General features: G+C 45.0%; 1 protein-coding gene across 1 annotated transcript in view; it reads right to left on the bottom strand.

The window, feature by feature from the left end:
• Rtn4ip1 (reticulon 4 interacting protein 1) overlaps positions 1–12,888 on the bottom strand; it is a 41,206-nt gene extending 28,318 nt beyond the window's left edge. Inside the window, exons 1-4 of the mRNA XM_032888478.1 lie at positions 12,187–12,888; positions 6,441–6,592; positions 4,558–4,626; positions 3,703–3,827 (exon numbers count right to left, since the gene is read on the bottom strand). Coding sequence (XP_032744369.1) covers positions 3,703–3,827; positions 4,558–4,626; positions 6,441–6,592; positions 12,187–12,460 — 620 coding nt within the window. The 5' untranslated portion in view covers positions 12,461–12,888. The remainder of the gene's footprint in view (positions 1–3,702; positions 3,828–4,557; positions 4,627–6,440; positions 6,593–12,186) is intronic.
• Between the last annotated feature and the right edge of the window lie 3 nt (positions 12,889–12,891).

Below are 12,891 nucleotides of genomic sequence, written 5' to 3'. Positions count from 1 at the left end.
GGAGGGAGGGAGGGAGGGAGGGTGCTCCTACAGAGATGAGAGAGTCTGGCACGCAGGGGTGAGGCAGGATCACTGGATTGAGCACCTGACCTGATGAGGGCAGTTGCAAGTGAATGGGGGCTCAGAGGGGCCGCAGTGCAGTGAGGGGTGATGGTTTCTAACCCTCACAGACTGAAGGACCCTAGCTCTTACTGAAGCATAAACGTCAATATGCCTAGCCAGTAAGTTTAAACTGTAACCTAACTGATGCAATCTGTACCCCTAAAAAGTATAAAAACTGCTTTTTATAACCACTGGGGTCACCTTCCAGTCACTTACCATGAGGGGCTGACTGAAGGTCGACCCCAACATGCCGGAAAATAAACCTCTTGCATTTGCATCAAACTCTGTTCTCCTGCCTCACCTGGGGGTCTCCTGGTAGTTAAGACTCACTTTGAGCCTTACAAGACAAAAAGGCACTTGCAAAGCTACTCTGTAGACCCGACCTGTCAAGGAGGGTCAACAACCTTTCTATTGAGCAGTTCCAGCCCCTGGGGAAGGAGGCCAGGAGCAGGGCGCATTTGTTTGCTTAGTGCTGGCCAGGCCCAGGCCTCCAACCAGGCTCTCTTCCTGTCCAGAGTCACACGGCTCCTAAGCAAGAGACTTTCTGGGCTTGCCTTCTTCTTCCTCTCCCCAGGAACCATGCAAACGGGTCAGGATTCCATGCCAACAAAAACCCAAAGCTCACAGGGGTGGCAGAAGCAGAGTGGAAAGAAATAAGGGTGATAAACTGAGGAACAGGCACCTAAAGGCACAGGAAGGAAGCTGGGGGAATCACCAGGTGGACATTTTAATTTCAAAATAAGTACACACTGGGGGATGGGGAGTAGATGTTGTTAAATTTCAGCCTGTCTAATTCTGTAAACAGAAAGAGAACCTACTTTACATTGCCTCAAAAACTTCCTCTGACAGAGATCCTAATCTCAGAGTAAAAACCTAACTGACATCTGCAAAGCACTCCTATTAATGAGCTGAGTTTCAAGTGGGCACCTTCCGAAATCAGACTTCTCTTGTGGAGCAGGTATACTTTAACCTCTAACAGTTTTTACTACTTCTGCCAAACACAGTGAACTACAATTTTCCCAGCAAGAGATGAATTTGGGGCAGAGAATGATACTCGGGTATGCCCACAGCTCTCCCAATCAATAAAACTGTGTTGTATCATATTTAAAAAGTGAGGTGTAACAAGTTTACAACTTGGAGTTTGAGGGGGAGAGCATGTGTATGACTCAAGGTTTCCATCACACACACACACACACACACACACACACACACACACACACACACACTTGCATGTTTACAGTATTTTAAGGTACTCCCATTTCTTGTGACTGTCACAACTAAGTAATGGGAGAGGAAGGCTATTACTGTAACTCACATGTGATGATATTTCTGGGGTCATCAAGTGCCAACTACCAGTTACAATGTTTGTAATGTGTCCCTCCAAAACTCAGACACTGCTCTCTTAACTGCAGGTGAACTAAGGGCCAGGAGGTATTTAGGTCATGTGGGCAGAACCCGCATGACCGGTCCTTCTGAAGGGCTTCCCAAGGATCCTGGCCTTTCCAGCATGTGGAGACCCGCCAGAAGTTCACCCCTTCGAACATGGAATCAAGACTGCTAGTACTTTTATCTTGGCCTTTCTAGACTCCAGAAATGGGAGGAATACATTTCTGTGTTTATAAACCACCACTCTGTAGTATTTTGTTCTAGAAGCGAGAAGGGAAGGAGGCACCAGGCCCTCTATGCACATGAAAAGAAGTCCCTGATGGGAATTACTGAGGCTCCTCAAGGAACTGACTCCAGCTTAGTTCTCACAGGGGCTACATCAGTTAACAGACCCAATCTAATGACTTTATGTCACGGCCTTGGGGCCCGGAGGGTGAATCACTGGGGTAAGGCATTTGCCACCAAGTCTGAAAACCTGAGTTGGTTGCCAGAACCTATGTGGTGGCAAGAGCCAACCTCCAAACATTGTCCTCTGAACTCCATATACACACTGTGGTGTGCACATACTCCCACACACAAAGTAAAGTAGATAAAATATAACTTAAATTCTGTTTAAATTTCTAAAATAAGCAATGACGTAAAAGACATAAAATTATCCCACTCCTCAAAGTTCTTCTCACAACTTAGGATCTTATGTCCAGACACTCAGAGGAAGTAGCAGAGACCACAAACAGCGTATGGCCATTTGGTGAGGTACAGCAGAGGAGAGAGTAGATCCCAGGCTCTGATCCCCCCAGTGCTAGGCTTTAACAGACAGTAACAGCAAGCTGGGCATTGACGGCGATGGATCTAAGGAAAAGCAGCTAGACCACTGTCTCAGCAGGATCGATAGGTACCCCTGGGCCCCCACAGACTGGGCCCCTACAGACTCGTGTGCCCCTATAGACTCGTGTGCCGAGTCTATGGGGGGAAGGGGTGTGTTCTCTCCTTTGCATCTGGGTCCAAGGGTGAGAGCGACCTCTAGCTATCAGCTCGGCTGAGGCACCTTGATCTGCTGAGCCAGTTCACCGGTCCTTATGTCACCTTCCTAAAATACAACCTGCACTACTGCGTCCGTGCCAATAACAGAAGCCACCAGCTTTACATGCGTGACCTCATTTAATCTTTAAAACAAACTCAGAGAAATACTGACTGGGTCACCCCACTATGAAGCAGCAGATTCAGAGCAGGAATAAGAAGCTGGCAGTCCCCCGCTCCTCGGGGGTCCATGTCGGAGCCTCCGTGGTTTTCTGGGCTACAGACTCCCTGCATACTGGTTTCTCTTATGCATACATAACCATGATACGGTTTACACTGGGTAAAGTGGTAACTAAAACTGTGTAATTTGTAACAAAGCAGACAATGTAACAACATGCTGTAGTAAAAGTTACAGGGATGTGAGGTCTCCCTTGCTCTCTTGGAACACCTCACTCTCCTGAACTCACCGTCTCAGACCCTGGCTGATCACAGACAACCCAAACTGTAGAAGGTGAAATCATGCATGACGAGGACACATGAGCCCAAGACTGTCACAGCTGACCTAAGTAAGTCTCTATTCTAGTCACCAGAGCATCCGAACCAACCTCTAAGGAAGCTCAAGAATATTCAACAGCGTTCGGTAGCCTCATTATACAAACTTGTGAGCAAGCCCCGGCCAGGGCAGAAAGCACTACTCTCAGCATGGCACGATCTTTACAGAGAGCAGAAGGTCCTCATAGGAACCTCCCAAGAGCTGTCTCAGGAGGTTTGCATAGAAAAATCTGCCCTACGGCTCAAGAGATAGCTCACCTGTGCTCTTGCAGAGGACTTGGGCTCCCTTTTAGGCACACACTGGGTGGCTCTGGTAGCCCTCCGTGCCAGGACACCTAGTGCTTTCTTCAGGCCAAGGCACCTGCATGCATCTGGTGTACATAAACCCACACCAGCACATACACAATACAAGTACATGTAAGGAAGAAAGTTTATGTGCCCTAAATAGGAGACTCTACTCCTAGAGATCCCACTATACATCCTTTAAAATCCCCATTTGACTCAGCTGAGAGTGAGCTTTAACATAAAATGTATCAAGTGTTAGCATAACTGCTCGTGCAGCTAATGGTAAACTCAAGATTACCAAGATTATCAAGAACTAGCAGAGAGAAAAAGGACCTTCAGATATCACCATCGACCACTCACCGTTTTCCCATGCAATTCTTGTCATTCAGGCCCCCGACCTTGTTTATGGCAGACCAGGCTGTGAGGGCCACATACGGCAGAGAGGCAGCTTGAGTGTGAGTGAGTGATTTGGGCTTGTGTGAAACCTACATTGAAAGAAAGCGGTCAGAGCTAAGCAGGAACTTGCAGTTAACCTCACAGGAAAGCAGGGGTTTGCAGAGAGCTTTATAAACAACTCTGGGCTTAGTGTTCACTGCACACCGTACTGCAAAGCTGGGCTCAGAAAGTCCCCGAGCAGCTCTCCGCCTGCACCCTGGAGGCTTGGCAAGGTTTGCAGGCTACGTTAGTAGATGTGGCTATTTCACTGTCTATTTCGAGAGACCATGTATGGGATTCACATTAGACCCAACTCTATACCCAGAGATAAATCGAATACACGTCAAATCCTGATAAACACATCTTAATTAGTTTTTTAGAGTACCTGCTACCTTACTCTGTTTTCCAGACAGTAATTTTCTAGACTTTTCCAGACTCTAGTAACTCCTCCTGCAGACGTCTGTCTGCGACCAACTTTCTCGATATTAACCCTTCCTATCTAAATCTAGGTGCAGCTATTCTAAAGAGCTGGATAACGCATGCCTCTCCCTTGGATATGTGTGGTTCCTACTGGGTGGCGGGAGGAAGCCGGCCAGCCTCTAGACCTCAGTCAAGTCTCTGCTCTATGAGATGAGATGGCTGCTCTGGCAGGCGGTGCTAGCAAAAGCACAGAGTACTTCTCGCCTTCCTGGATCTCTACCATCTCTAAAACATGAAGTGAATGTGGCTCCTTCAGTCCTTCTCATGCAATTGTGCGTTTCAGTACCCACAGTGAGTTACCTCATTCCCACTGACCACGACAAACTCCGACAGAGTGCCTTGTTTCCAAGGAGGAACTGCAGCCCAGACCTGAAACACAGACAGACAGCTGTACTACATACAGAAGTTTCTGAGCAAAGCTGAGCATGAAGAGATTCCCTAATACACAGCTACGCAGAGAGGAGGGGCAGGGGGGAGCTCCAGTGCAGAGTTAAGTTTCACATGATACGATTTTTCGCTGAGTATGATTGCGGAGTTATCAACGCAAACCACACTGCAAGCGCACACTGAAATACCCTGCCTCATCCGGCAAGGCTCTTTCCGGCTTGAGTACTGGCTCTGCCACTTACTAACTGTGGTTCTCAACTTCTTCTTCACTATATGTACTTTTGAGACGGATCTCACTGGATGACCCAGAGTGACCCTCATCTCAGCCTCCTTAGTGCTGCAGTCACAGGTGAGCCTCACCTGCAAGCTGGCCTGGCCTGCTAACTTACAGGGATTGATCTCCTCTGTGCAAAGGAGCCAGAGCACGGCTATTAATATGAGCTCACTCCTATGTCTTCACAAGAATGTCCAAAGTGACAACTCACGGAACATTATAGCGCACTTTAGCTATCTCAAAAGCAGCTAACCCGTAAGGTAGGAGCTATCCTACCCTACCTGTTTTAACATCTTCCAATCCTTAAGGACTGAATTTAGAAAACACAAAGACAAACTGAGCACGGGCACTGAGGCTCATGCCATAACTGTAGTACTGAGGAGGCCAAGGCCTGGCCACAAGTGCGAGAAAAGCCTGGGCTACACGGTGTGTGCTCCAAGCCAGCAAGGACCTGTCTCAAACAAAACAAAACAAAACTAAAGTGCTCTGGCCAGTGGTCAGTTGGTACACGTACTAAGACGTAATTGTCAGTGGTAATAGTCTATTTCCAAAGAAGTAGGAAGAGTGGAGACTCACACCCACAATCCCAGCATAGGAGGAGGTGGAGCACAAGGATTAGGAGCACACGGCCATCCTCAGCTACAAAGCAAGTTCAAGACCAGCTACAGCCAGTCTAAGAGTTATTTAAAAAATTAAAAAGTAGATGCTGGATTTGGTGGTGCACACCTTTAATCCCACTACTCAGGAAGCAGAGGCAATCAGAGCTCTGTGAGTTCGAAGCCAGCCTGATCTACAGGGCAGTCAGGGCTATTACATAAGAAACCCTATCTCAAGAAACATATATGTGTATATGTGTGTGTTATATGTATGTTATGTACCTGTCTATATAAATAAACATATATGTATCTGTGTTAGAATGAAAGTTGCATATTTAAAAAGGAATGAAGAGTAAGGGAGCCGGGCACAGTGGTGTGTGTGTCAGTAAACCTGGCCTTTGGGACAGAGACACAGCAGAATTGTAAGGTGAAAAACACCCTTGCTATGGTGGTTTGAAGGAGAATGACCCCCATAGGCCCATGCATTTGCATGCTTAGTGGATGAACTGTTTGGGGAAGTTTAGGGAGGACCTTGTTGGAGTCACGGACATATCTATGTCCTTGATGGAGGAGATGTGTCCCTGAGGTCAAAATCCCATGCTAGGACCAACGCCTCGTGGCTCAGTGGATAAAAACTCTCAGCTACTTCTCTAGCATCATGTCTGTCTGCATGGACAACCATGGACTCTGAAACCATGAGCAAGTCCTAATTAAACACTTCCTAAGAGTTCCTTGGTTGTGGTAACTCTTCAGGGCAACAGAACTGGAACTAAGACACTTAGATACATAACAAGCTGAGATCAGCTTAGCTTACATGAGGGTGGGGGGCGAGGGATGGAGAGAGCGGGGAGAGGGAGGGGGTGGAAGGGGATGGCAGAGGAGAGGGGAGGGGAGGGAAAAGACAGTAAGTTAAAAGGACTCCTCACCTCATCTCCAGGCTGGAAATACCTCACATCCAGCCCACACTCCATCACCACACCAGAGACATCCCGACCCAGAGTCAGAGGGAATTCTTCTCCTTTGGTTTTCATATGCAAGGGATCACGTTTCATATTTAGAGCTGTGGCCCCATAACCACCTACAAGATACAATTTATCTGAGTCTTAAAGGAAAGGGTTAGAATGATGTTTAAAATACTATAGGATTACAGGCAGGCCAATATCAGACCCTCAAAACGTACGTTCTAAAACAACAAACTTTACAGGTTTCCCACCACACGGTTAAGCATAAAAACAACCGGGTATTGTTCCTTTCAAAGAAAATTACTTAGAAAGCTGCAATCATCGATTAAAGTAAAATCACAATTACTCGAAAAGTCTTTGAAACTCAGACTTTGAAGATCGTATATCCATGAATTCACTCATTTGTAAACTCTAAGTTTTTAGACAGGATCTTGCTGTGTAACCCAGGCTGGCTGCCTTTTGACCCTCAGCCTGAATGCTGGGATTACAGGTAAGTAAGTATAATGTTTTTAACAACAACACATACAGTTTTAATTTAGTACTAAGTCTGGTAAAGAAGAAAAATGTGCAAGTTGTAAAGAACCTGTGCACATTAAAGGGCCTGCTCTGACTCAACAATCACTGAATAAGAAACACGTTCAGGTTACAAAGTCATGCATATTAAAGGACCCAATACTAGCACTCAGTAACAAGTTGAAGTGGTCAACACTTCCTTAAGTCTATCTAGAATAACGATTTTGAGTAATCAATGGAGAAGAGGCATGTCTGATCAGGTCAGTTGCACTATACCTGGGGGTGGGGGCATTGGTTAGTTTTTTTATTTTTGAGACCGTCTTGCTATGTAGACCAAGCCCACCTCACAGAGATCCATCTGCCTCTGCCTCCCCAGGTTAGGATTAAAGGCGTGTGGTACTACATGAAAACCCACATCTTGTTTTTAAGGTTATTTATACAGTAACAGATAAATAAAACCGAAACCATCCTTTTGGATCAAATACAGTGACTACTCTATCTGCAAAAATAATCCCAAGCAAAAGCTGGGCCTGGCTATTCCAGTGGAGCTCTGAAAGCCGGAGGAAGGCCCTTGAAAACATTTAACGCTGTTTTCAAGTCAGAGCAAAAGCAGCTAAGGAAAATTCTAAACAAACCGTGTATAACTACACAGACAGAGGAGGAAGAAAGAAATAATAATGATGATCAAGTTGTGGCCTGTGTGAATGATCCAGTACAAAAGTAAACGGAGGGCTGAAAGGACAGATACCCCAGAGAGGGGGAGAGGATGGGACCAGGATGACAGGCAGAAGGTCGGCCGGAGAGGAACAGTGACAACCGGTCTACACAGCCCAAGTAAAGGTAGACAAGGACTGAGGCTGGCAGGCAGGCTGTCTGCACAAGTTGTTTTTCTAATGGAAAAAGAAAAATCAAGCCACATGGGAAAAAAAAAATGAAAGTTGGGACAGTGCCAGAAAGACGTAAGCTGCTGGTCCTTATGCCAACATTCCACATTTGCCATCTGGCTAGCTAGAACTGCACTCCATCACAGAACATAACAGACTCACAAAGGCACATGCTCCTTTTTCCTGTCCCATGCTTATTTCCCTCTACTAAGGCACAACAACTTACTCACCGAAACCCTTTGTGGTTTGGACAACAGAAGTGGACATTCAGCCTTGTCCCAATTTAGCTGTAAACTTGCAAAAAGGTTCCAGCCCTTTCTGAAGTCCCAAGCCAACAGTTCAGATTGTTTCCAACAGTTTTCTTAATAACCCTAACAGGCTTATACCAAGCGTAGCTAGGCCTGGCTAACCATGAGAAACGGAACCTGTTTGGTGACAAAATGGGGTTTAAACTTGTCTTCCCGCTGTGGGTGGTGGCACACGCACACCTTGAATCATAGTGCTTATGGAACACAGGCACGAGGATCAGGAGTTCAAGACCATCCTCGGCTACACAGAGTCTGGGCCAGCCCGCCCCCAAGGGACTCTTGTCAAAAAAATAAGGGCCTCCCTCTGGCAGGGGCATAACTTGTTCAGAGTTGGGCTAAATTAGAAAATCCCCAAGATTCCCTCAATTTCAGAGGTTTTAATCCTGTCTAAAGAAACCAAAATGTGTTATACATACTGCTAGCTATATTATTTTAAAATGACTCACTGACTTAGCCATTTCTATGTTTTATGTCTAACGATAGTGGCTATTTTCAGAAAAGCAGCCTTTATCTGTCATAATAGATGTGCCTCTTGTTTTCTTCTCAAAGAAAATAATTTTCAACTCAAATATCGTCCAAAGCTATCATTTCAGGTATCTTCTGCAACAATGATACTGTCTCAAAAAGCAGCCAGGGGCTGAAAGATACTTGCGAATTACTCAGTCAAGTAGTGATAAGACACTACATCGGCTCAAAAATACTCTATAAAAAAATAACATGTGCTTCGGTATTCCATGAAACAGTAGCACAGTAGCCAAGAAACATCTGGATGCGCCACTCTACTGAAATGAAACTGTACACAGCACAAATTGTATATGCACATCTTATAAAAGCCCAATGTAAAAATAAAAAACTTTAGAAAGGAGTCAAGTCATATGTAGCTAGAAGTAACAATCAATCCATCTACACAATGCTAGAGGGGAGTTGAAACACTCCCAAGCACTGAAAAAAAAAGTTAAAATAGGCAGTTGAGGAAAGGTATTTTCAATGCATTTGTTATCGTTGTTATTCTGATCTTTGGAGATGCTTTAATGGCCCAGGCCTTGAGCTCCCATCCCCCTGCTGGTGATTTGTTTGTTGCTGTTCTGAGACAGGACCTAGGCCAACCTCAGACTTGGAGCTTGGCAGAGTACGACCCTGACCCTCCAGTCCTCCTGCAGGTGTGCACTGCCACGCCCTACCTTGTGCAGTGCTCAATGGAGCTCGGACCCAGGGCTCTCGTCAGGCAGCTATCACCTGAACTACCTTCCCAGTTTCAGGAGTTTCCCCAGCTACAAACACATTTTCTAAGATTTATTATTTATTTATATGAGTACACTGTCACTGTCTTCAGACACACCAGAAGAGAGCATCAGATCTCATTACGGATGGTTGTGAGCCACCATGTGGTTGCTGAGATTTGAACTCAGGACCATCTGGAAGAACAGTCAGTCAGGACCATCTGGAAGAGCGGCCAGTGCTCTTATCTTAACCACTGAACCATCTCTCCAGCCCCAGCTACAAACATTTTAAGAATCCAAATCTTTCTCTAAATTTCTTCCTCTGAAGAAAAGTCACTAGTTATTCATTATTCTACCAGATAAAGAGAAAGAAAGGTACTTTTAGGAATATTTTAATATCCACAGTATCATCAAGATAACACGTAACTGATATAGAATTCTTGGCTTTTTTTTTTTTTTTTTTTTTTTTTTTTATGGTTGTTTGTTACTGTTAATGCTGGAGAACTTGCCCAGGGCTTGACATGGCTATGCAAAGGAATTACTACCTAGGAGCTGTACCTCTGTGCCTGATAGAAATCTGGCCAAGACATATTTAACTCTTCTCTCTTACCAAGTATTTGAAATCTAGTGTATCTCACAGTGACTGCACTTTCAGACCAGACCAGACCAGCAGCATCCACGGCTCAAAGCTATAGGTAATGGCTACTGACCTCAGCAACATGGCTCTAGGAGGTCACTGTGCTAAATGTGACTTTCGAAAGCAGAGTCGAATGACCTAGCATCAACGGATCTGATGTGACTCCCCAAATCCAGAGGTTCTCCAGGTTTGGTATGCCTGCAATCTTTACAATGAGTCTTCTAAAAGCGTCTTCCTCTCCAACAGTCTTTATGGGGCAAGGTTTTCATCATTATTTCAAATAGCAGTGTAACGGAGTACAGAGCCACGTATGACAATCCAGAAGTCGTACTGAACCAGACATCCAAGAGAAGTACTGAAGTATAAAATCATGCTAACCTTCTCAGTAAACCTCCTGGCTTATTTGGAAAATAATTTTCATGACTTATTAAATGGTATTTATTAGGGCATAGCAAAATGTGCCCCAGGCGACTTCCCATGTGATTTCCGTCCTTCCACCATGCACGTGTCTCGGGGACTGAACTTGGGTCTTTGGGCTTGGCAGTGAGTGCCTCTACCCACTGGGCCATCTCACCGACATAAATAGTTCTTTTATTCCAGACACCTCTTTGTAGTTAAATCCTGTGCTGTATCAACCACTGCCTAACAGAGTGCTGTGCATATGTAACTGTCTCTCAGCTATTTCGTACTTTTCATAATTTTGCATTTACTGTATTTTAAAATAAACATTGTAGCATTTGTTCCAAGTGATGGCTATAGCTTATATAAAAGTCAAGTCTTTTTCTTAGGGACAAATGAGACTTAAAGTCTAACTTGAGAATTGCCACTCTGTCACATCATTTCTGGAGAAAAAGTAAAGCTGATCTTAACATTTTCTTCTGCTTCTAACTTAATTTGTAACCAGACGACACACACACACACACACACACATGTACATATACAGGGTGAGTTTGTCCCTCACTAAGTCACACACAAACATTGTTGCTAAGACACTGAATGCTACTGTAGGCCCCACACAGCCCTTTAAAGCATTGACACAAGGTGAAACACATGGCAGTTTCCTTAAACACTGGGTAGTTAACTGCCTGGGAATTAACTAGCCACCTCTGAACATAGTCATCTCTAGAAGACACAGATGAGTTCCCGTAAGCAAGACCGACAATATTTTTGCCATTTTTTCCCCCATAATTAATGTATAAATACAAATCAGTCTGTTCAGCACTATAATAGAATCACGGTATAGGATATGAGAATGAGTTTAAGGAATGCTCTCCCCAAGCTTTTCAACGTGACCCAGCAAGAGAAAAAACAGGATAACAGTATCCCAGCTTCAACATGTGTGTAACAAGAAAACACATTTTAGCTGGGGGTGGGGAGTCAGGGATGGGACTATGAGAAATGATGAGGATGCTGTGCTCATATCAGGAGTCCCGCTCTGTTGCTTGGTCTAACAGAAGCTGTGAACAGTGGGACAGCAAGAAGGATACAGGAATTACATGAACACAAACTCTGAACTGATGGAGAAACATAACCAAACTCTGGAACCTGTGCTGGACCCTAAAATTACCACAGAGCAAGTCAGTTCTCAGCCCCAATTCACGTGTGAAAGGAAGCAAACACATTCAATAAAAGATTAAAGTATACCTTGGCAGTTGTGACGTCGAAACTTGGGAAATATTTGCAGGGATATTATCAGAAACCTACACAATTCTGGATCGTTCTGCCTACAGTGGTGCCTGCCACCAAGACTCATGGTCAGTTTAATCCCCTGAGCCTACACGGTAGAAGGAAAAAAACTCACCCCAAAGGATGTCCTTTGACCTCCACTTGTGCGCTGTTCCACACACCCAACCACAAAATAAACACACGTAATAAGAAACCTAAATGATTCCTTCAAGCCAACCTAAACGTAGTCCATTAACTAGGCGTGGAGGTCTACACCTGCTGTATCCCAGGACTGGAGAGGCAGAACAGGAGGGCTGCAGAGTGGAGACTAGTCAGGGGTATACAATGAGTTGGAGGCCAGCCTAGGCTAGACAACGATCCCTTGTTTCAAAACAAAACCAACAAAACACCGGTGTACCCAGTGAATTTGATTTAAAAAAACAAAAACAAAAAACAAAAACAAAAAAAACCTGGGCAACTTACTTCTCATATTAACATCTATAGGATTTACACTGGCAGCATGGACTTTGATAATGACTTCGTTTGGATAGTGTATGATAGGTAACATCATGTTCTGGGTGAATCGAAGGACTTCATTCTTTCCATATTTATCTATCACCCAAGCGGGCATGACAGTGCTCCTCGCAGACGTAGTACTAATGCCTCTATATGGTGGCCTCGTGATAACTTTCCTTCTCCAGAAGCACGCGGCGGCACAAGCACTTCTTCTAAGTACACAAGTCTTCAAAACTTCCATCCTGCGCAGGGATGGAGAACGTGTCCTCAAAAAAAAAAAAAAAAAAAAAAAAAGGAAGGAAGGAAGGAAGGAAGGAAGGAAGGAAGGGAAAAGAAGCGAAAGAAAGGAGGAACGAGGGTGGGGAGACGGAGAGAGGACCTGGGGCGGGTCAAACGAACAAGCTTCAATTCAGCCAAATTCTGCCAAACCCACTGGTCAATTAAGGGAGGAGGAGCTTTCAGAAACAAGCTCAACCTAAAGTAGCAACAGAAGAAAATAGAATTGCTACTGTGCTCCCCACTCAGAAATGGCGTCCAGCCAGTACTCTGGCCATTCCTTCCTTACGCTCTCCTCCCCATTAAGGAAAAAAGCAAACAAGCAGGGAGTCCTCAGCAGGACGGACAAACAGCGCTTGCAATCCCGAGGCGACCCCGACCGCGGTCTCCTTGCCT

This window comes from Rattus rattus, chromosome 18 (assembly GCF_011064425.1).
Source record: "Rattus rattus isolate New Zealand chromosome 18, Rrattus_CSIRO_v1, whole genome shotgun sequence".
Taxonomy (NCBI): domain Eukaryota; kingdom Metazoa; phylum Chordata; class Mammalia; order Rodentia; family Muridae; genus Rattus; species Rattus rattus.
This window is presented reverse-complemented; position numbering and strand designations above follow the sequence as displayed.